This window comes from Lichenostomus cassidix, chromosome 1 (genome assembly GCF_008360975.1).
Source record: "Lichenostomus cassidix isolate B80296 chromosome 1, HeHo_3.0, whole genome shotgun sequence".
Lineage (NCBI taxonomy): Eukaryota > Metazoa > Chordata > Aves > Passeriformes > Meliphagidae > Lichenostomus > Lichenostomus cassidix.
Window position 1 is genome coordinate 84,572,983 of NC_139479.1, and position 24,352 is coordinate 84,597,334.

A 24,352-nucleotide genomic window follows, 5' to 3' on the forward strand; every position below is an offset into this window, starting at 1 on the left:
GCTGCAGCACGTCGGCTTTTATTCTCCAGACCTGGCTGCAGCAGCATCCCTGTGGCTCTGCACTCCCTCTCCCCCTCCATCTTGTCGTCAGCCGTTCTCCTCCAGCAGCACTTAACCTTCTTTTCGTTCTCCCGCTCCCTGCTGTGTGCTGCTGCTTTTCTTCTGCTCTCAGGAGGAAACTGACCTTTGCTTTATATCGCTCCTTGCTTTTACTAACTGGGCACCAGCTCTATTTTCCTACCTCTGCCTCCCTACCCCTTCTCTTTATGCGTAAATTCAGCATCTGCAGAGCCTCCTGCATTCAGCCGCATCCCTAAGCAAGCAGCCCAGGAGATGCTCAAGGGCATGGAGGTGCAGCTTTGGGAAGGATGAACACACACCATCGTACCCACACCAAAGCAGGGCTGTTACAAAACTCCCGTTCACGCTTTCCCATCCCTCATGCGTCTCACTGGCAGAACAGCTTTCTGTTCATAACAAAGCAGGGTCAGAAATTAAATAGAAATAGCTGGCAGATAAGCAGCTGCACTCCGAGGGTGGATAGTCAGTCTGTCTGTCTCCCAGTATTGCAGCCGCCGGCAGGTCGATAGCAATCCTGTCGCCAGAAGGGAAAGGAAGGGTGACCCGTCGTTTCCTGCCTGTCGCCTGCTGGGAATTTGAGTCCCCTCCCAGAGCTCGTCACCGTGTCCGCCGTGCCAGCCTCGGGGTGAGCGGCCTTTCCCCAAACGCCTGCTGGAAATTTCCAGAGGCACCACAGCAGTCCCGAAACAAAAAGCTGCTGTGCCTCCCCGCAGGCGCTTCATTCTGGGATCTATTGCTCCTGGCAGACACGCCATGCTCTGCTTCAGCGACCGAATTTAAGCCTCTTAAGTGCTGCTCAGTTGGAGGGGTTCATTTTAAGTGTCCAAAATCAGGTGGGTCTGTTCTGCAGAGATGGGAGAACATGGGATGTCCTCTCTAAGATTGCTATGAATAAGCATATAGGGTGCAGAGAGTGTATTGCTAATGTTTAACCTTCTGCAATAGAGGATGAGCAAGATAAGTAAATGTGCATCAGGGGTATATGAAGGGAGGGGCGAGTGTATCGTTGCAAAGGATTTTCTCCAAAATTCTTCCTAAAACTCAGCTCTCATTGATGCCTACTGGCTGCTAAAAGCTGGGTAAGTGGTCAGTTGAGATGTGGTTTGTTGTTTCTTTGTTTTGTTTTTAATTCCCTAAATACTCTTTTGTTTGTTTCTGCCCTCCCCCTTTACTTATTTTATTATAATTTTTATCCTGTCTTTCATGGGGTGGCTTCCAGGCTTCGAACTGCCTTGTTTGTAGCCCCCATAACACAGAAAGGCATGAGCTCCTAGGGTTTGGATTTCCTCCACGAGGTTGTCCCCTTGAGAAGGGACAAGGCACAAAACTGTTCTGCAGGGAGTTACAGCAAGTGCCACGGGCTTGGCTGTGTCCAGATCTGGAGTTCTGAGCTTCATGAGGTTTTGTTTGTTTGATTTTTACCTCAAACCAGAACGTCTGTTTCAGTAAGACACAGTGGATGCCAAGTATGGGGAAACGGGGGCAAAAGCCAAAGCAGAATGAACTTTGCACAGGAGGCATCATCTTTGCCCGATTATGTGTTCACAGTTAATATGCCCTAATGGAGCAGACTGGAGCCCCAACTATCTTTTGCTGAATCCCATTTAAAGTCTCCAGCAGCCATACAGGTGCCCAGCTATTTCTTTTTCCACACTTCCTTTTGAGCTGAAAGCAATCCTGCCCCTCCCAAGGCAGAATTACTTCCTATAAAGCACTACCTGATCTGCCTCTTGTAACATTTGTCTATGTGATGTGGCTTTCACCAGCTCTCTTGGGCAATACTCAAAAAGCCAGAGAGGTTTTTAGTCTGGCTGCTCTTCCTGATGCTTAGCAGAAATGGTCCCTGGCTTGATTTGATTCTATTGCCACTTAGGCATTGTTCATTGCACCAGACTAAATAATTAATTCCTTTTTTTTCTTTTCTTTTTCCTGTGTGTGTATTTTGCGGTTCATTGTTAGTCCTCAACTATTCCTTTCAGCAGCTGCACATATTTTACTGTCTTAAAGACAGATTTTCCAAGTTTTGGTTGTGGAGGGATGTTTTACAGGTGAGCTATTGAGGGCTACACTATAAAATTACCCAGCAGTGCAATACTTTAGACATAAAGTTAGGAGGCACTGGTACAGGCTGCACAAAGAATCTGTGGCTGCCTCATCCCTGGAGGTGTTCAAGCCCAGATTGGATAGGGCTTGAGCAGCCTTGTCTCGTGAAAGATGTCCCTTCCCATGGCGGGGGGTTGGAACAAGATAATCTTTAGGGTCCCTTGCAACCCAAGCAATTCTATAATTATGTGATTCCATGAAATTAAAAACATTAAAAACAATGACTTTGTAAATGGCCATGTAATGCTACATCTTGCAGCAAAAATCCTATTGCTGTAACAGCATATGTTAACTCATATTTCAGGGGATGCTACAATTTTTATGCCTTTAATGCCATGTGTAAGGGCCTCAGAGGCCCTGAGGAGCCCGTGGGATGGACTTTGGAAACCTTAACAACTCAACATGATCCTCTTCCTCCAAATTACAGATTGCTCTTGCTTTGCTGTTCTGTGTTTAATTAATCTCATTAATTAAATCCCCTGAATGACATTAGGATCAGCCTGTTATCCACATCTTGAGCATTGCCTCTGAAATCCAGAAGGATTGATTCATTTTCCTTCCCTGCCGTTTTTAAAGTGAAATCTGTGTTGGCAATCAATTTCTTTTGCCAATAAAAATCCTGTTAAAAATATAGATATCCTGTTAAAAATATAGATATCTTTTGACAGCCATATAAACATATAACTTTAGATTTTCCATTAAACTGCATTATTTTTGCTAAAAAGGATAGATTAGAGCTGTATGCATTTTTCAGTGGTTAAAAACATAGTAATATTGTTCCATTTGTCTGTATTTTACTTATGTTAGCAAATCATGACTGATGGGGTTTTTTGTTTTGATGATTACTGTACACTGTGGGTTTTTGCCAAGTTGGGTGAAACAGGCACTCAGTTAAATTATGTATACAGAATTTTATTTACTAGCTAATTAAAGCACTCTTAAATGGGATGAATACAGGAGAGGGGAAATAAGCTTATCCAAAGCTGTTCTACATTCAAAATTATAATGAAACAAAGTGGTATGATAATGATGGTTCTAAATATATGAAGGCATCGATAAGTGAAAACAGTTAGTTTTTGTCATTTTGCATACTTCCATACTTCCCTGCTGTGTCAACCCCCATCACTGTCCCAGATTCAAACCAGTTAATTTGCTAAACTAAACTCATGGGGTAGAAGGTTATTACAGAAATGTTCTCTATGCAGCTGTTGAGGATGCTCCTGTGAGTGAAACCCAAGTTAAAATTTAGAAGCTGCGGTCAGTTGAAATGCTCAGATGCTCAGACAGCAGCTTCTGTTCGGGAGTTTGACTTTTTCATAAAGCTAATCACTGCACTGCTGGTTTCTCTCAATTTACATCACATTATAAGACCATGACTTTAAATCAAATGTAAACTTCCCCCCCACCCCATGATATTTAAAGAGGTATTTAAACAAAAGTTGCTATTAGAAGCACAAAAGAAATCTTGTGTTCTTCAGCCAAATTTGCATTTTCAGCTGTCAAATCAGATCTCTAGCTGACCCAGTTTGAATACATGGCAGCCACTCGTGCTACAGAATTAGATCAGTTGAAGCCTCCACATGATCAGGTTTAAACAGCTCTTGACTCTAGACTGTGTAGAAGTCTTCAGGAGTGGGAAGTACGCTGAGACTACAGTGCCAAGGGGAGTTTAGCACTGAACGGATAGTTCTTTCTGGAGTATATTTGGCTGAGGTTAGTCACAAGGATGGTCTGTGGTCATGGGCACACGTGGTGTTGTGTTGGCCAATGCATGCATTTTATATGCCAGTTTTGCTGGATTCATGGGACTAAGGGATACACAGGGAAAGCACTTTGGATTTAGAGATCTGCATCTTTCCATTATTGTGGAGTGGGAAGTAGGCTGTGTGCCAAGGGCTGAAGAACAAAGTGGAACATTAGTCTTAAACAGCAAGTGAAAGGCTCTCTGACCTATAAATTAGCTGCTCTAGGTTGGGCGTTTTTCTCAGTAAAATGTGTTGCTGTCTAGAGATGTATTTGGTTTAGAATGCCATCAGCAGTATTATCTGGGTTTTAGCAGCCATAAAAGAATTTATATTCCAGCACGAGATGACCTTGTCCCTGTCTGCATTTTGCTGTGACTCCAGACCTGATAATAGTTGGTAGTGTCTATGATTATTCCATTACTAGTTAGGAAAATGCCTGCACTTCAGTTTAATTTTAAAGGAGCTGTTTGGCAGCTATCAGTTGAATGGCTGTAGTTACTACAGTAAGAGCTACCTCCTGCCTCATCAAGCAAACACTGGTGGGTTTCCTGCTGAACTGTTGATTGATTTGGATTCAACAAACAAGGAAAAACAGATTTGCAGGTCATTAGGTAGCAGGAATGATGGCCCACCTGCACAAGACAGCTGAGCTGAGCTGCAATGGAGACAGCTGCATTTTCCCTTTCTTTTCCCTTGCCCCAGCCCTGGCACTGGTCCAGTTCTAAGATACAGCAGAAACATGCTGCATAGAAAATGTTGGGTTTTCTCCCTAAACTAGCTCACTGTGGGATAGGATGAGTGCCAGTGGTGGCATAAGGGAGGAGGATGGTATCATGAAGGGCAAAGGCAGGTCATGCCCCTTCCTAAGGCTTAACTGCCCCTCAAAATTGCATCTTCAGTTCATGTCAGCTGATTGCAGCGGCTCTGCATGGAAACAATAACTGGAATATGGCCCCAAATAATTAGAAAATGCTTTCTAGGGTAAAGCACATTGGAAGGAGAAAACCTGGTGGGTTTTTTCAGTGAAAGAAACCACAGACTGTTGTGTGCTTATGGCAGCAACTGCTGTCTGGCTCCCTGCTAGGCTGACTGCACTCAGACATGTATCAGGGGATTCTGCTGAACGGCTTTGTTGCTTTAATCATATCTTCAAAGACTACGGAAGATGTTGGGATGTGTCCAGTTCTTGTCCTGTCCTTTTTTTCTCCCTTAGAATTCTGTGCTCGTGAGGGAAATGAGATCACATGAGCCCAAAACACAACTTTGAAGTCAACCCTCATTGTAGGTATTGGTGGGAGAGATTTCACCTTTAGCATGATTGTAAAGTTTTGGAAGACTCATGATTTCTGGCACTAAACTGAATTAAACAAAGTCCTGTTCAAATCTGTTAGGAGAAAAAACATCCTTATGCTTGTTCTCAAGATAAAACCTCAAAAAGTAATTCCTCACTTCTAATTTCTATGGTAAATTCTTGCCATGTGGTTACCCTTACATATTTAGGACTATTTATCTCTGTAGTTTAACCTTTCAAAAAGGTCAATGCAACTAAATGTGTGGTGTTGGATTTTTTTAATTTTTTTTTTTTAGAATTAGTCCCAGCACCGTGACTTTTCCATCATGTCAGAACCTATCACGCTCAATGTTGGAGGAAAACTCTATACCACCTCTCTGTCCACTCTGACTAGCTTTCCAGACTCCATGCTGGGGGCCATGTTTAGTGGGAAGATCCCAACCAAGAAAGACAGCCAAGGCAACTGCTTTATTGACAGAGATGGCAAAATCTTCCGCTATATCCTGAACTTTTTACGAACTTCTCACTTGGACCTCCCCGAAGACTTTCAGGAAATGGGCTTACTGCGGCGGGAAGTAGATTTTTACCAAATTCAGCCACTGATTGAAGCCTTGCAGGAGAAGGAGGTAGAGCTTTCTAAAGCAGAGAAAAATGCCATGCTCAACATCACCCTCGATCAGAAGACCCAGACTGTTCACTTCACTGTCCGAGAAGCACCCCAGATTTACAGCCTGTCTTCCTCCAACATGGAAGTGTTCAGTGCTCATATCTTCTCCACATCATGCCTGTTCCTGAAGCTTCTTGGTTCCAAACTTTACTATTGTTTCAATGGAAACCTTTCCTCAATATCCAGTTACCTGCAGGACCCCAACCACTTGACCTTAGATTGGGTTGCGAGTGTGGAAGGCCTTCCCGAAGAAGAGTACACCAGGCAGAACTTGAAGAGACTCTGGGTGGTGCCAGATAATAAGCAAATCAATAGTTTCCAGGTGTTTGTGGAAGAAGTGCTGAAAATAGCCCTGAGTGATGGTTTCTGCATAGATTCTGCTCATCCACATACTTCAGATTTCATGAATAATAAGATTATTCGCCTAATTCGGTACAAGTAGGAATGGCTGTTTGTTGTGGTGCCAGCATGGAGATAACACAGGTTAAGTGTTTCCCTTTAAAACACACTTACAGCCTAATTCAGAATCATGCTTATCTGGATTAAGAGTCACTAACAAGGAGATGATTTTCCTTTAATGTACTTATCAATACGACCTTTCAGAATATGTCCGTATTCCAGACAGAAGCAATCTTGTCTAGCACCTGAATTGAGGACTGGCTCTGTCTCTGCTGCTGCCTCTGACCTGCTGTACAATACTGGGGAAGATCACTTAAGCTCTGTCCTCTCTACGTTTTCCAGTTGGAAAATGGGAGTGATCCTTAACCTGCATTGCCAGGGGATGTGAGAGTTCGGAATCCATGGTTTGGAATGTGTCTGGAGAACGGATGCAGCGAAAGATACCATGGAGCTGCAGTGCTGCAGACAGCCCTAGGAGCACATTTGCCATGTCTTGCTGTATCACCTGGGCAGAACATCCAAGAAGCTTGTTTGGATCTGCAGAGAAGCAGCCTTCCCATGTGCACTCAAATATAGCTGTAAGGGATGGTGCAAATTGCAGATCAGTAAGGGATCCTGTCTCTTTGGGTTCAACAAAGGATTTCTGTCACGCTGTGAAGCTGGCTTTGGTTTTCTTCTGAGCCCTGTGAGGAAGCCCCTGCTTTATTGTGCTTTCAGGGAAGCCGTGTTGGAATAATGTGACTGGCAAGGAAGCCATAGAAGAGAGAATGGTGTTTTTACAAACCAAGAAGATTAAACCTTTACTTTTACATTCCAAATGCATCCAAGACAACTAGTCTTTTTCTTTCTCTTACAATGTTAATATTTGTCTGGAGGATGCTGCTGAAACTTTTTAAGGTGAAGACAGATTTTGGGGCAGAGGCCCCAAATGTCTTCTAAACATCTGAGCCTCTTTTGGGCACATCCCCCTTCAGCAGTGCCTGGAATGCATGGGATGCTCTCTGGGTAGGATGGATTCCATTTGAAAAGACAACATGCTCACCAGGTTACACCTAATATTTTTCATTGCAAAAACAGAGGCTCATTTTTCCTATCCTGGTACACTGAGTCTTTTTTTTGTTTAATATCTTTGTGAAATGGTCAGGTCACTAAAAGAATTTTACCTGCTTGCTTGGCTTCAGTGTCAGCTTGCAAAAGGGAAGGCAATGGGAAACCAGAGGTCAAGCTCTTCCCTATACTTCTGGTCTGTGCTGTAATGAAGATCATAACTCACTAGCTGCATGTTGTCTCTAAACATAATTTGTGCCACATTCAAGATGGTTGTTTTTCAGCTAATTATGTTTAAAAGTACCTTAACTGTATTTCCCTAACCAGATTGCTGTGAGTGCATGAGAGGCCCTCTGGAACATTTTTGGGTGTCTTTAATGAGATAGAACGGAAAATGCAATAACTAAGTTTTGCATTTAAAATTTTAGCGCTTCCAAAGGTTCCTAGCACAGGGCTGCAAAGCTCAGTACTACACATTCTTGTTTCCCAAAGTAACTACTGTGTTGTTACATGAAGCTGATCTGTGAACAAGCATAATGAAGCTTTTTTTCTTGTAAAAAAACAGTGAGATCAATATATTCCTACTGTTCCAAGCTGTGACTGCATGAACAACACAAATCAGCATGCTGATGGGTAAAATGCACATTCTGCAGCTGTTGCCAGCCTGTTACAAACCACTGCCCTTTGTCTGACATGATGCTAAACCAGCATGATATACATGGGACCATGTTGTCAGAAAGCACTGACTGGGCTTGCAGCCCTAAGAACCACTAAACATGGCAAATTTTGTGAATTTTGAGGATTGTAAACAGGATTTTGTGTCCAAATTCAGGTTTGAGTCACCACGTTCTTCTAGTGTTAGTTGCATTAGGAAGGACTTTTTTTTTATCCCAGTCCTGAATTATAAAGCACGAGTTTGCCAATCAGCTGGACTTTCACAGTGATGATCTATGCTGGTAATATGATTATGATCTGTAAAATGAACCCTCTTTCATCAAGTCTATGACTTGAAACAGATATGCCTTTGCTGAATTTATGATAACAGAGCTTTTGGGGACTGTTGACAGTATTTCTTTTTAACCCACACCCTTGAGAGTAGATTTTAAATGATCTGTAACCAGAGCTCCTGTGTGTCATGACTAAAATAATACTCAACAGTAGGAATTTATTTCCTGTCAGCTTGAGCTTATCCAAAGGTAAGAGCAGTGGGCTTAGACCTCATTTGGAAGGGTAGTGGGGGGAAAGTCTGACCTACACCCTTTAGAGCTCTGGATCAGTACTCCTTCATTCTGTTTCAGCAAAATAAAATATTCTATGGGAGAGCTGAATCCTTAGTGCATTTTTTGGTGAAAGAACGTCAGAGGTGTCTGTAAAAGGAGAGAACTGGACTCAGATCTTCACCTGGAGTGCTTCAACCCATCAGTCTGCTATGCAAAAGATGAACAAATTGAATACAGATTTATTTGTGCTCATGCAACTAAGTCAGGAAAAGGTACAGCTGGCCCCAGATCTCTGTCATTTTTTAACAGACAGTGAGATGCAAAGTACCTCTCTTTTATATACATAGATAGATGCAAAATTTCCAACCAGTACAAAGACATGAGTGAAGCCATGCTTCGGGAGGAACAGAAAAGCTTGAGGTACCTCTAACCTGCTAAGCATAATACACATCCTTAAATGTGAGGTACTATTTATACTGGAAATGGGCGGTAAGTGAATCACTTGTGATTGCAGTAAACATATGTTCTACAAATGCAGCTGCTATTTCAAACTCCACACTAAGCTCAATTTATAGCTGCTCCTGAATTCTGCAGTCTGTGAGTTACGTTACAATGACTCTTTATAGGAACGTTCTCTATCCAGAGCATTTGTTTGCATTTTATCTGAATAGCTGGTTTTTGTTTACCTTCTTTTTCTGAGCCCTGGAGGTGTAACTTGCTTTTGTTTACCAGTCAACAGCACTGATAATGATTCTTCTGAAGAGTTTTCCTGCATTAAAGAGAAGCAAAGATGCACAAAGCCATGCTAAGTATAGCACAACCCCATGACTGGTCATGAAAAGCACTCGGCATTTATTAGGAGTAACATCTAAAAATTATTTCACTGTTGAGTGGAATTTTCCCTCTCAGAACAAACATTTTTTTCCTGGAAAGGAAAGGATCTAGTGATATTTTCTTTCCTTAATGTTTGATGACTATTTCCTTCTATATCTTGGTGCATAACTCCTGATTCTGCCCTATACCTGTATCCCTCAATATCTTAGTGTACAAAATGAGGCCAAACCCTGCAATTTTTTTTTAATTGCCTCAATTTTTTTTCCTAAATGGCCACTGAATAGAGCGTTCAGTGGTGTTAGAGCAGAAGAATACCAGAGTTAGAGCAGATTATAAACAAGATTTTAGCAGTAGTCTAATGGCATTCTCAGATCTGGACATGTGCATAGCACAGTGGTATTTCTTACATGATAAAAAGGCTGTTATGAAACATTTTCATGAACTCCAGAAAGAATCACTCATTTGTGGATTTTTTAATGTGTTTTTAGGGTTGATATCTATTAAATATCTGATAATGTCCAGTTGCAATGACAAGACTGAAACTGTACATGAATATTAAGAGATATTTGGTTTACACAGCTGTTAAGGGTTGTGAGGAGTTGATGGGAGGAGTGTTTGTTTCTGCAGGCAATGGAAAGGAAATAAAAGAAGTAGTTGTAAAAGGTTAGATCTGAAAAAACTCACATGTTAACAAGAAATCCAGGATTTAGAAGGGAGAGAATAAAAATACCTTGTGTTCAGGGAAAAAAAAAAAACAACAGCAAGATAACAATGGAGACAAAGATTTTGCTACAAGAGGCTGTGATTGGAATGATTCACTGTTCCTTTCCAGTTTTCATCTCCCATTATGCACTTTAAATATGGGTCATGCCAAGAGTTATGCTAGTAGCTTCTCAGGAGCAGGCAGCTTTGCTTCAATTTGCATGTGCTTCGAATCACCAAACATTTGCACTGCTGTACTTAGCACATTGTAACTGGGTTGTTGAGTATAAATTGCTGCTCGAGTTCTCTGGCAGCAAATATCTGCAGTCAATCAGATTTATTCCCAGGAATAAAAGGCTAGTATATAAGTCCGTATATACGTCCCTGTATAAGGTTGGTGGAAGTGAGAAATACTGCCTTCAGCCATAGACTGTGGAAAATAAATCTAGGATCCTTTGACACTTCAAAGATAAACGGAGACGCTATGAAGAAAACTCCCTTGGGGAGTTTTATTTTCACCCCATCCTGCTGAATTTGGTGCCACTGCTCAGAATTTCAATGTACTTTGAAGTATTCGATTCTGTATCCACACACTGATGGACACAAATATGCAGGGAACAAACAGTGCTAATATGTGGCCTTTCCAGTAACAGTCTCATATATGAATTAGTACCAGCAGTCATGCAGATATTCGGTGCAAGATCGAGTATAAATATCCAGATCAGGCCCACAGGTTCATTTGGGAATAACACAAGGAATGTTTTTTCCTATGAATTCAGAGAAAAAAAAAGGGGGCTATAGGGGAGGGCTATATCTAATAATTTCTCCTCATCCTCTTGGCATTCCCCTCAGTATTTTCATGCTCCAACTCCTAATTGCAGGAATCTCACATTGATCAGAATTTGGACCCAAATTCACTAAAAGCCATGCTTTTGAATCAATGGTGTTTGAAAAGTGTGAAAAGATGGTCTTTGTAGCTTCCCACCTTCACAGAGAGGCTGTAGGACTCTCACATTTAAAAATCTTATTGCACTTCTCTGCTTTTAACTCTTCCTGTGAACTGTTACTAATATGTATTTTAGAAAACAGTAAATAAAATGTGAATGAAGCAGGAGGTGCTCTGCCTGACATGTATTTCTTGAGAAAAAAGCATGAGTGATGTTTGCTGCACCTGTAGCCTTTCCTTTCTCTAGCGATTTTAAACAGTGCCTCACTGCAGTGCTTACTCACTGCAATGCCCTCTCCGTGGCTGGGAATTGTAGGAAGCACCCAGGAATTAGTGCAATTGTAGAAAACTTGGATGAACAAGCCTTTATAAATAACCAAAGCCACTTCAAATGCATTAGCTCATTTATGTTTCCAACATTCATAAACAGTGAATTATGTTTCCAACATTCGTAAACAGTTTTTCCAGTGAGAACCTTTCTTAAATCTTGATGCTTTACTGTTGTTCGACTTGTCTCGATTTCCTGAGTTTGAGCAAACCGTAATACATTGCTGCTGTACAGGAAAATAAAAATTGAACATGTTATCTGTATGATTCAGTGCAGCTCCTAAAAGGTGCTATTCCTAGACAGATGAAGATTTGCTGTAAGGAAGCTAAAAAGGCATCAGCCTTGCATGCATCCACCCTGCAGGCTGGCAGGAAGGTATTACAAAAATTAAGCCTGTTCCTCTGAAAGAGCACTTTGTAGCTGGAAGCTGACTTGGACAGCAGCACCATGGTTGGAGATGGCAGCTCTCTGGAGCAGAGGTGTGAATTGAAGCAGCTTCAAGGCAGGCTGGGTGGCCTCACACCACCGAGCAGCTCCTCACTCACACACACTCACTCCCAGGCATGCTTCCTCCTTCAGGCTCAACCCGCGGCTCCCTGTAGCAGCCTCAGGTGCTGGATTTAGAAATAAACCCGAGTGACCAGTAATAGAGTGGTACAGCAGCAGGTGTGTTCAGCCTGGATGTTTGCACAGAGGGACACTGATCAAAGAAGCCGCTGAGCTTTCCTGCCCTCAGTCTGTGCGCTCATTCTTCTCGCGCCTCCTGGTCCAGTGGCGATTTTTGGTCTCAGGAGTTCTCTGATTGGATTCTCGCTCCGTGTGCAGGCAGATTTATATAAAACTGTTTCCTGCGCCAGTGCCTGATCACCCTCACAGGAAAGAATTTCCGATCCCCAACTTGAGCGTTCCCTCTTCCAACTCGCCTCCATTCCAGCGCCTGGCGGCGCCCCGCCCTCTCCGCGCATGCGCAGCCGCACTCCCGGCGCCGCCAGCGGGCGGGCGGGCGGGGCGGGCGCGCGCGCTTCAAACCGGCGCGGCGGGCGCGGCGCATGCGCGGGGTGGCGCCGGCGCGGGGCGGGGGGCGCGCGCGCCATGGCGGCGGGTGGCCGCGGCTGGTTCCGCGCGCTGGCGCTCGGCGTGTCCTTCCTCAAGTGCCTCCTCATCCCCGCCTAGTAAGGAGCGGCCCTGAGCACCGGGCGGGACGGGACGGGAATGGGGCGGGCGGAGTAGGGCTGCCGCGAGCCCCCGAGGGCGGTGGGCAGCGTGGGGCCGCGGTGCCGAGCCGGCCCTGAGGGTCCGTGTGACTCCCGGGTTCGTGAGGGGAGCGGGCGGCGCTGCCTCTGCCGCGTGGCACAGCTCTGCGTTCCTCTTTGGAAGCCTTTCTAGCCCGTTCCGGCTGGCTGCTGTTCGGGAAGGCCTTTAAGTGTGCTGGAACATTGATGCTTTGTAATTTTTAGTTTTTATACTGAAAAAAACCCAAGCAAATTGCCATTAAACATCAACTAGGAATTTCGCATTTATTGTCCCAAAAGGCTAAGCTATAAATAATTTTTGCCCTATAACCACCTGTATGAGTGACTTTTTTCATGGTCAGATAATCATAGGGCAAGGAGGAATGATTTTAAACTAAATAAAATGGAAGATTTAGATAAGGCGTTAGAAGAAAAGCCTTTACTGTGAGGTTGGTGAGACACTGGCACAGGTTGCCCAGAGAGGCTGTGCATGCCCCATCCCTGGCAGTGCTGAAGGCCAGGCTGGATGGGGCTTTGAGAAACCTGGTCTAGTGGAAGGTGTCCCTGCCCATGGCAGGGAGGTTGGAGCAAGATGGTCTTTGAGGTCTCTCCCAACCCAAGCCATTCCACGATACATCTTTGGCACAAAGTTCTTGAGCAGCTTGTCTGTTACTGTTTCAGTTACTTGATCGCGGTAGTGCCCTGGAGGTGATAAAACAGAGGCTTCCTTTTTATCTGCCTGTGGTGATTTGCGTTGAGATTTTTCTCCTATAAGTGCGTGTATGTGACTCTTAAAATACACCTTCTGTAGTTACTCCACAGATTTCGAAGTCCATAGGAACTGGCTTGCCATCACCCACAACTTGCCCCTTTCTCAGTGGTACTATGAGGTAAGTACGTTTGAGGGGTTTTTTTTTAGCTGTGTATAAATTACAGGCACATTAGGTATGTCAGAGCTTGTGAATGCTGGAAGAGATGGTTGGTGACTGTCATGTAGTGGGACAAAAATATGCCAGTCACAATTTGCTAGCCATGTGTAGCATTTAGCTGAAAAATGGAAGTTGTTTGGAGAAGCTGCAAGTACTTATGAAGGCAAAAAAATGGGAAGAGCAGTTAATGCTCATGTGTTGATAGAAAGGCTGTATAATACAGGAGCAAGTTGCATTGTAGTCTTGAATTGCTGGTCTCTTTGCTCTTCTCATTGGTGATACACAGTTACCAGAATAAAGAATGAATCGTGCAAATAGGTATATACATCTACACACTATGAAATCAATCACTGTGTTAAAGTTTTGAGCATTTGCTGGTGTGCCAGTAGCATGCATTGATTTTTGTCTAGATGAATCACCTTTAGGTTTGTCATAGACTCAGCCTACCTAATTGGGTTTTAATCTATCTTCTCATATCTGCTGGAGTACAGGATAGATATTGTAGTGTCTAGTACTCCACATAAGCATCCAGAAGTAAATTATTTGTGCAGGTCAGAGCTTTTTAAGACTGATCCCACTGTTTTACAAACAAATTTCTATAATGCCAGCATTACCATGCCAGAGCATAAGATGCCTTTCATCAATACAACATATGCATTTGGGAACATGCTTACTGAAAAATACAGCCAATCCCAACCTGCTCTGTTCATCCCTGTTCCTCTCCTGTTTCCACAGCCAAAGAGTTAATTGTTGATCAGGGCATAACAATGGTCCTTATGGGAAGAGATCACTTAATGCCATTTGATCTTGATAAGGTTGTATTAGAGTTAAGACTTGTTATCTGATGAGTAAAAGTAATTTTGAGGCTGGAGAAAGGCTGATTGTGTTGGTGATTGCTCTAACATAGACCAGTATTGGCTGTGAGCTATTTTACTGAGATTTGGTAATACTGCCCCTTTTACTGTAAACTGATTTATGGATAACAAACAGTTATATACCAATTAGGTACAGGTACACAGAATGCTCTTTAATCTTTTCCTGCTAATCAGGAGATGTCCTTTCTCTACCAGTCCTGCAGGAGAGCAGCTTAAATCACGTTCAGCACCACAGAGCTGGCTACTTATTGTGGAGTAGTTTCTGTTAAATAGAGGTTACTGAGAGAAAATGCATCTGCTGGTTGGCTGCAATGAGCTGTACTTGAAGAACTGCGAACAGCATGGTTTGTTATAAACTGTTTAATCTTATTTTGTCTTTAGGCAACCTCGGAATGGACCCTGGATTATCCACCATTTTTTGCTTGGTTTGAATATGCACTTTCTCACATTGCCAAGTACTTTGACCCCCAGATGTTGGTTGTCAAAAACTTGAATTACGCCAGTCGTGCAACCGTCTTCTTCCAAAGGCTTTCTGTCATCTTTACAGATACCCTCTTCATATATGCAGTTCATGAGTAAGTCATGATGTTCCAATTTTAGGGACAGTGAATAGTCTTTAATATGTGGGCTTGTTATGTAGCCATAACAAATAACTATTTGTGCAAATAAGCTTGTAAATGTATGGAAATACCAGAGTTGCTTGAACCTATTCAAGGAGAAACTTGGAATATGGTGCTAAACACTAGATAACGTGCTCTTCTTGGAGACATGGTTGCTGTACATGTGATGGATTTGCACACACTCAGACACCAGCTGCTGTTTCACATGTTATATTTGGTTTTGCTTCTGTCACTGGGCTCATTTTGTAGGAGTTGCAGGACAGCTGGTGTGCTCAGAACATGTTTTTTCCTGTTATTTTTCTTACTACTCTGCTCTTCCAGAGTAGAATTATAAAGGACATCTGTCACAAAATGCCAGTATCATCAAATATGCAAAGTTGCTCCTGACTTTGTGAAGAACTATTTACCCTATACCTGAAGAGTAGAGTGCAGGGATGTTCTGAGGAACATGTTGCCTTCCTTAATGAATTGGCTGTAACAGCCTTCCCTCATTTATTCTGTCAGCTTAAAACCTGGGTAGGAAATTCTCTTGAGTGGAGCACTGCCTAAGCTCCTTTATTTACTTTCTGTACTTGAAATGGGCTGGCTTTGCATTGTGATTTCTTTTCCTTTTATTGTTTTGATGCACAAATGTATGAATGTGAGGCTGAAGGCTCAGGGCTGGTGTTGGTATGGGGTCATTTTGCCAAGATAGGTGGTAGATGCCCCATGCCTGGAAAAATTCAAGGCCAGGTAGGATGGGGATTTGAGCACCCTGGTCTAGTGGAAGGTGTCCCTGCTCATAGCAGGGAGGTTGCACTAATAGTATTTCAACACAGATCATCTGTAACTTTTTAATCTCACCTAAGATTTCCTTCAAAAATAATATGAACTGTATTGCTTCACACTGAGAAGAAATAAGATACTTTTAACCAAGAGAAATAACTCATAATATGGCAGGGGAAGCCAGGGAGAGGTTAATGTCCAGCCATGTTTTTGCTTGTGTGTTTGAATTAAAACTTCTGTTTCTTCTGCTCTTGTTCAGGTGCTGCAGATGTGTAAATGGAAAACGAGCTGCAAAGGATATCCTGGAAAAACCAACATTTATTCTTGCTGTTCTGCTCTTGTGGAATTTTGGGTTGTTAATTGTGGATCGTATCCTTTCAAACCATTGTGGGTTGTTTGTGGCAACCTGTTACAATGTGTGGTACAAGCCAATTTTAATATTATTACGGTCACAGCAAGTAACACTGCTGGTTTTGTGTTTGAGGTTGGTTAAATAACTTTATGTTTAGAATTACTATTTGGCAAAATGGAAGTTAGTCAGTGCTTGGTCTGATTTGCCAGAAGTGGAGGAGGACCAGCTAGTCAGGCAGCAATGTGCCTGTTCCTGCTGGCTCTTCCTCCTCCGCCTGCCTACAGGAGTGTTAGCAGAGAGGCTTTGTGTTCTGGGTGTGGTTCCAGTTTTGTCCCGTGGCAAGGAAAATTTTCTAAGTGGTTTAAGAGTCAGACTGTATTTAATTAGTTAACATTATATGGAAAGTGTTTATAAAAAAGAAGGAAGCATTGAATCATACAGTGGTTTGGGTTAGAAGAGACATTAAAGATCATTTAATTCCTGCCATAGGCAGGGATACCTTTCACCAGACCAGGTTGCTTAAAGCCTCACTCAGCCTGATCTTGAACACTTCAAGGGACAAGGCATCCACAACTTCTCTGGGCAACCTGTGCCAGTCCCTCATCACCCTCACAGTAAAGGATTTCTTCCTAATATCCAATCTAAATCCCCCCTCTTTTAGTTTACAGCCATTTTCTCTTGCCCTGTCAGTCCATGCCCTTGTCAGAAGTCCCGTCCAGCTCTCTTAGAGCACCTTCCAGTACCTAAAGGGGCTACAAGGTCTCTCCCGAGCCTTTCCCTCTTCAGGCTGAACAACCCCATCTATCTCAGCCTGCCTCCATAGTAGAGGTGCTCCAGCCCTCAGAGCATGTTCATGGCATTCTCTGAACACCCTCCAATGGGTCCATATCCTATATAAAAATAACTGGAAATCACAATTACTGCGAGTCAATCTTGACACAGTGTGCATTTAAAGAAAGGACTTTGTTTTCTCTCACAGTTCTTGTGTGTGTTGCCCACTTAGAAGTGGTAGAAAAGTGAGGAGCTACTGTCACCATCCACTAACCAATGTGTGGCAGTAACTAATGACTTAAAAATTAAAGCAGAGCTTTAACCTTTTTTGGGTTGTGTTAAAAAAGTTGCACAATACATACGTAGATTGTTGTGTTTCATTTCATCAAGGTAATATGCCAGCATTAGTGTATTTTGTGTCTAACAGTACTTATAGATAAGGTTAAATAATTACTCGTGTCTATGTGGTGTGAATTTAAGGTTGCTTTCTTGATTTAAATTCCATTTTCATTTTAATTTATTCCTCATAACTTTGAGTCTTCTCCAGAAAACATAGTAACAAAGAAAACTTGATTTCTTCCTTGACTCAAGTTCAGATATTCACTTCCAGTACAATGGTTTCCTGTTTGGGCTGATGCTTCTTTCTGTTGCTCGGCTGTGTCAGGTAAACTTGAGTAACTCTTGTCTGTCTGTTGCCACGTGTATTTTGAGTGCATTAATTCACTGCATAGGGCTGCTCATGTCATGGGCAATTGTAGTAGCTTCACATTGAGGCTGGAATCTGTGTAGCTGGAATTCTAATTATTTATTGAGTTTTTGGGGAAAAGAAAAACTTGGAACTCACCCTAATTACTTGCTGATGCTGCAGCATTGCAGTTTGCTGTAAGAAAGCTAAATTCTGTGTTACACCTGAGCAATGTGGCATCATTTCTTTCCATCTTATCATCTTCCAAATCACCAGTCCTTAGAAAATGTACTTTTGAAGCTGCAGGGAGGTGAGGTCTGTTCCAGTTTTCCAAGTTTTGTGTGACAGGATAGTTTCCTTCTCCATCCCTGTTGGGCATAACACTACAGAGTTTGTAATTTGTAGTAAATACTTCCTTTTTTTTTTTTAATGCCTATAATAAATGTCCCATCACCTGAGGAGCACAACAGGGGACCATTAAAAGTGAGTACAAAGAGAAGAGCTTAGGTTTTGTTTTGCTTTTCTTTCAGAAAAGGTATTTGGAAGGTGCTCTTCTTTTTGCCGTTCTTCTGCATTTCAAACACATCTACATCTATGTGGCCCCAGCATATGGCATTTATTTGTTACGATCCTATTGTTTTACTGCAAATAATGCAGGTAAGATGGGGTGTTCCTCACTGGCTTTTGGGGGGAGTTTTGTTAATCAGTGGAACTAGGGGAACACAGAACTGGATTGGTAGGATCTTGGAAGATCTTTGAAATACATTTGTTTTGTACAATTTCTGTTTCTTCAAGAGTTCTTTGTTAAGAAAAACTGACATGAACAAACTGCAGGTGGCACTTGGAAGCCATAAGAATTATTCTGGATATGAAGCAATTAGATGGTATCAGAAGCTATTTCAAAGACTTTGAGTTTCTCTCCACTTTTTAGCACTGAGACATGCCTGATACTCCTTATGGGAACAGGGAAGGGAAATTTGGAAAATGACGAAGGATTGTGTAATGCAGGAGCTGCAATGTGGAAAAGAGAAATGCCAGCTAACTGTTGAAGGAAGCAACTGAATATATTGACATAAAAGTCTGTGTGCCCCTTTTAGAAGGTGCTAGCAATTCCCTGTCAGCGTGGAATGCTTTGTCTCCCTTTTCTACTTCCCACAGCAATTGTTTCCCTTATCTGTTTCTTGTAGATGGATCCCTGAAGTGGAGAAGTTTCAGCTTTCTTCATGTAACTCTTCTGGGACTGATTGTCTGTCTTGTTTCTGCTCTTTCATTGGGACCCTTCCTAGTATTGGTAATAACCCCCTTTTCACATGTTATTCCCCTGAACAGTTAAAAACTTTTGTTCTAAACATAGAAATCATGTCTAATCTAAAGAAGCCATTTCTTGTTTTCCGTAGGGTCAGCTGCCTCAAGTCATTTCACGGCTCTTCCCTTTCAAGCGAGGTCTCTGCCATGCCTACTGGGCTCCAAACTTCTGGGCTTTGTACAATGCCATGGATAAAGCACTGACAATTCTTGGTCAGTATGCTCATCTTGCTGTTTGGTGCCTTTTTGCAGATAGAGCTCTCTGAATTTTAGTCTTCCCCGTTTGAAATGTAGGCGGTAAATTATGTTTTCAGATTGCCATAAATCATATGGTTGTCCACATAATCCAGTGCATAAGTTATCAGCAGTAAGTTAGAGATCAATCACTTCCCTCTGCCATCCTTTAAAAAAGAGAAGACTTGGCCATGTACTTAGTTCAGCTACTTCATTTTCTTTATTACTATTTATCAGCTTGTGCTTTTTTATGTGGTTTGTTTGGGGTTTTTTTAGGTTTGAAGTGCAATTTTCTTGATGGTACAAAAATCCCTAAAGCCTCAATGACAGGAGGGCTGGTTCAAGAGTTTCAACACACTGTCCTCCCTTCAGTGACTCCACTGGCAACGTTAATCTGTACTTTCATAGCTATATTGGTAAGAGCAATTAATATTTTTTTTTAATTTGGTGTGTTTTGTCCCTAGTACCTTTTAATTGATGAGTATGCACATCACATGAATTTTAATTCTTGGGCAATAAATACGTTGTGAATAATATGTAGGGACTGATAAAATTAGTTTAATGGTTTAGATTGGAAGACAATTTTAGCATGCAACACAAATAGCAGGGAATTGCTGTGCTCTTCCAGTCTACTTTTCCCTTCTGTTATTTTGACAGAATTCCTTCAGGCTCTATTCATACATCCAAATAGACTGGGTTCCTCCATTGCTATATATTGCTTGTGCCACTCAAGCACAGCCTGGGTGCAGTGGTGTTTAGTAACATTGACACATGTCTTTGGACAGTGGCTTGTGTTCAGGATTGCAAAACTTTTCACTGAAGTCCTGTTTTTGCCTGTTGTTTCTAGCCCTCTGTTTTCTGTCTTTGGTTTAAACCTCAAGGGCCCAGAGGCTTTCTGCAGTGCCTTGTTCTTAGTGCGTTGAGCTCCTTCATGTTTGGCTGGCACGTGCATGAGAAAGCAATACTCCTTGCTATTCTGCCTTTAAGGTAAGTGAATTTTGAACATAGTAGTTGGCCAAACTGAACCTGCAGCCACTTGTTGAGGAATCCTCAAAGGGAATCACTTTGTTTTCAGCGTATTTTGGAAGATGAACTTTTTTCTAGAATGCATTAAGCTGTAACAGTGTAGTGCACTTAAAGTAAATTAATTTCATGCACAGTTCAAACCTTGATGAGTGCTATGGTTCATATTTTAAAATGCTGGATAGATTGCTCAGGAGCCAGCTGAGGAAAGGGATCTTCTGCACTGTGCTTGATGAGAACAATCCACAATTTCTACTGAAAGAACTTCATGCCTGACTAGGGTAGAAGTGAAGCTGTAGTTCCTAAGCTGCCTGACCAGTATTGCTACAAACTATTTTTCTTCCTCAGAGATTTAGTGATGTTTAATCTCTTTTTGCCTGCTGGGCCTTGCTGATAGTTTTGTTCAGTGGGTGTGTGGTTTTCTGAGGGAGGGCTTCCTGGCTGGTTTTTCTCCTGCTGTTTTATCTCTGAGGCGATGTAGTTTGGAAGCAGGAGACTTCATCACAGGTCCAGTGTTTGAAGGGACTGGAGTACTTTGAAACTGTTTGACTTGTATTTCAGTCTTCAGTGAATTGTATAGTGTTTTGCTGAAATTAGGATTCTTTGCTAAAAGACAAAAACGTAACAAATTATTATCATTTTTAGCTTATTGTCTATTCAGAGAGCCAAGGATGCTGGCATCTACTTGATTCTGGCAACAACAGGGCATTTCTCCCTTTTTCCATTGTTGTTCACAGCACCAGGTAAAATGTTCTTTCTGTGGTTTCATCTTACTGCTTTGCTTTATTTTATTTTCTCCAGAGATGACATGGACAAATGGGGTTTGGATTATTTTAGCTGATACACTGAAAGTTGCAAAAGGCTGTATGTCAGCCTCCTTCCATTAACACAAACTCCCCAGCTTGTGAAAAGAGTCATTGACTTAAATAGCCATGGAGAGGCCATAGGCTTTAAGTTGAAATAAAGATGAGAAATTGTCTGAGTTAATATTTATTATCCTTCATTCTGCCACAGTTCTAGAAACCTTCCCCTGTCATAACCATGTGAAGCAAAAGTGCTGAAGGAAATTTGAAACCACAGCCCTGGCAGGTTGTTTTTCAGCTGAGTGCTACCTTATGCTACCAGTGCTGTGCTTAAATTAAAAAATTGTGCAGCAGCATCAAATAAATCAGTATGCATAGGGACAGATGTGACCAAAACCTGTTTGTTCTTTCCCCTCCTCCCCTTTCACTTAGTCAGGGTCTGTTGGCTTCACTCAAACCACAAGCCATCATAGCTACAACAACACTGTAACACTGAATTCATGGGCATACTTCTGGGAGAGTATGTCACACTCTTGTGTGACAGACCAAGAGACCAGTCACACTCTTGGTCTGACAATGCTGCTTATTTGTGATAGTGAAGCAGGTGCCTTCAGAAATAACAAACTTCCTCAACTTTGTCTATTAGTTAATTTTTATCTAATTTGTAACATAGAGCTCAGTAGTCTTGACTTGGTTGTCATTTTTGCTTTGGTCACTTCCCAGTTGTTTGTGATTTCTTTAGAACAAGAAAATCTTATTTGTAGTGCTGTCTCAAATTGTAATTATAACTAGTGTGTTCAGTATGTTTATAGATAATTGAAGTAAGTGTATTGCAAATGCCTGGCATTTGCTTTAGTAAATGTCTGAGCTTATTTTTAGGTATCCTAAACAGTAAAACATGGAGGTCTGGAGAAAATAAAGCCAGATAATGCAAATGTGACTGTTAGGATTTGAAGATACTGCAATATAAATGGCAAAAGCTTTTTATAATTAATTTTAATAGTACATTATGTGATTTGTTTTTCAGAACTTCCAATTAAAATACTGCTTATGCTGCTGTTTACTGTTTATAGCGTCTCTTCGTTGAAATCTTTATTCAGGTAATTAAAGAAATTTGATCTCAATGCCAGGAACAACAACATTTCTTCTGGTGATGGGAACAGCCATTGTCATAAGGGGCAAATAGCACAGAAAACTGATGCTGAAGTGTCAAATTGAAGTGTTACTGGTCAAAAGATGCTGCTGCCTCTTTTCTCAGGAGGCAGTGCTTAAGTTAGGATTATTGCAGCACATCCTGGTTTTTGGAACAGCTGCCCAGGTAGTCCCAGGAGGCTGCAGATCCACCTGCCTCATGCTCTGTTAAAGCACAGAGTTGTGATGCTGTAACCTCTGAGGATTTAACTCAGTATTCTAGCACTTACTACAGTGAATTGTCTGCAGATTGTCTATCATTTACCTCACTGTACTGTGGATTTTTGCAGTGTAAAAAATACTGTACAGTGGATTTTTGTAGTAATGTAAATAATGTAGTAGTAGAATGAAAATAACATTCATTTGCAAGTTCTAGTTTGTCAGCAAAACTGCAAGTGCTTGGTTGGCAGAACATAAAATTGCCCAAGTCCTGTGTAGTTTCACAGTCTGTGAATCTCTTCCCACTTGACCAAAGACAGTGCTTATCCTTGTAACCCATCCAGCCCCCACTTCCCTATTTCCCAAACTTTTCAGGGCAAACCCAAGCTGTGATAAAGGGTTTGTAATGAAGTATGGAAGTACTGTAAACGTGTATTCAATACTTCAGGTGTTTGCTTTTTCTAGGTGGTTTTCTTTCTTTAAGAATTCAATTATTCTGTCTCAAGAGCTCTAGCTAAAAAACTCCGTAGGAGCTTCATTTTTCTTTAGAGATGGAGCTTTTGCAAGTTCCTTGTTCCTAACTTGCCAAAACATGAAATTCCCTTTAGACTACCTGCAATAAATCCCTGCCACCAGTGTCCTTTTCAAGAGAGATCAGCTCACAGTACATCCTACAGAAAGCTTGGAGGAAGAGGTTAAAACAAATCTGCCATTTCCAGTCTTTGGTTGTAGAACTGCTTTGGTGGAACAAGTCTTTGTATGAAGGGCTGTTCAGTTATTCACTGAAATGGTGTGAGGTGAAGCAGAGCAATTGATGAGGTTTCTCCTTAGTATTCTAAGGCGTCCTGGAACTTGATAAGGACATTGAGCTGATCCAATGGGGTTTTTTCCTACTGAAATTCCTTAAATTGTTATTTAAAGCATTTTTGTTAACTAATGGGAAATTCTCTTTGCACTGGTGATAGCCAGAAAACAGAATAGTTCTTTTCAGTTAACATGTATTTTAACACTACCTGGTTTTGACTTTCTCTGACAGGAGAGACAAACCTCTACTTAACTGGCTTGAAACAATCTACCTCATCCAACTAGTGCCTTTGGAAATCTTCTGTGAAATCATATTTCCCCTGACCCCCTGGAAACGGCACTTCCCTTTTGTCCCCCTGTTGCTGACCTCTGTGTACTGTGCTCTGGGAATCACATACGCTTGGCTGAAACTCTACGTCTCTGTCTTGACTGAGAGGATTTCTGTCAGACAAAAGGCTGAGTAAAGCCACAGTGCTGGGACCAGTCCCAGGATACTCCTTGGAGGGGATTCCTGGCACGGTGAGGGGTTGTCACAAGGCCATACAGCTCTTGATGAGACACAGTGTATGTGTGCCATCGCCACACGGGGAGCTCTTCTTCCAACACTCCTGTGCTGCCCAACGAGGATACCTCTGATCAGAAGCACTGTCACAGTAACAGGGAGGGCTGCGGGTAAACTGTGAAGCTTAAAAAGGTCCAGACTTCTGTCCTGAGGAAAACCTGCCTGATTTTCCCATTATGGTTTGTATTTGAATAAAAGTTGCTGTGGCAAATTACGAGGGATGATTGCTGTGTGGGAGAGCATTGTAATTGCGTCCTATGGAATTTGTAAATTAAAAACTTGATATTTTTTGTTTGAGCATTTCTTGCTTTTTTTTCAACTCGCGTCTAAGCCCTGCTTTTGAGGGACACCCACACAACTAAGTATGTAGTGTCTAGCTGGAAATTTGTCCTGAAGTGCTTTGTCAAACGCCTGTGCACTGAAATAACAAGTTTTAACATATCCATGTCCCATCACTCTTGTTTCATAGATACTATGCTAAAGGATTTTAATAGTCTTCTAGTGGCTCTTTTTTGTAGACCAGATGACCAAATTGAGGCATGCTACTCAAATGAAGAAATTTTTTAATACTCTTAAACATACCAGGTAATGTGGCTGCATAGTTGCACGTGTAATTCATGTAAAATTCTACAATTCGAGCAAAAGACTAAGTGTCCACAGTTCCTGTAATGACTTAAGG

The 24,352-nt window shown here is 41.9% G+C and overlaps 2 protein-coding genes across 7 annotated transcripts in view; both read left to right on the forward strand.

Moving 5' to 3' along the window:
• Positions 1-11,203, forward strand: part of KCTD21 (potassium channel tetramerization domain containing 21) — a 12,271-nt gene extending 1,068 nt beyond the window's left edge. Inside the window, exons 1-3 of one of the 6 annotated variants that reach the window (XM_085066315.1) lie at positions 375-900; positions 5,143-5,210; positions 5,517-11,203. In XM_085066315.1, the coding sequence (XP_084922441.1) occupies positions 5,547-6,329 (783 nt within the window). In that variant the 5' untranslated portion in view covers positions 375-900; positions 5,143-5,210; positions 5,517-5,546 and the 3' untranslated portion in view covers positions 6,330-11,203. Of the gene's footprint in view, positions 1-374; positions 901-955; positions 1,161-2,105; positions 2,130-5,142; positions 5,211-5,516 lie in introns of those variants that run through there. The other 5 variants (XM_085066306.1, XM_085066286.1, XM_085066324.1 and 2 more) reach the window with 5 other exon arrangements.
• Positions 11,204-12,411: 1,208 nt separating this feature from the next.
• ALG8 (ALG8 alpha-1,3-glucosyltransferase) lies at positions 12,412-23,973 on the forward strand. The gene is made up of 13 exons (XM_085066250.1): positions 12,412-12,535; positions 13,407-13,485; positions 14,781-14,974; positions 16,044-16,153; positions 17,504-17,571; positions 18,123-18,249; positions 18,780-18,883; positions 18,990-19,110; positions 19,408-19,547; positions 19,979-20,118; positions 20,800-20,897; positions 21,985-22,057; positions 23,344-23,973. Exons 1-13 carry the CDS (start codon positions 12,456-12,458, stop codon positions 23,573-23,575), a joined length of 1,566 nt encoding a protein of 521 aa, XP_084922376.1. The 5' UTR covers positions 12,412-12,455; the 3' UTR covers positions 23,576-23,973.
• The last annotated feature ends 379 nt before the right edge of the window (positions 23,974-24,352 follow it).

Excerpts from the sequence above, each read along its gene's own strand:
- ALG8 (XM_085066250.1), top strand. The coding sequence starts at position 12,456 with ATGGCGGCGGGTGGCCGCGGCTGGTTCCGCGCGCTGGCGCTCGGCGTG. Across the intron at positions 13,486-14,780 it reads TTTCTCAGTGGTACTATGAG|GCAACCTCGGAATGGACCCT; the intron begins GTAAGTACGTTT and ends TTTTGTCTTTAG. Across the intron at positions 19,111-19,407 it reads TAAAGCACTGACAATTCTTG|GTTTGAAGTGCAATTTTCTT; the intron begins GTCAGTATGCTC and ends GGGTTTTTTTAG.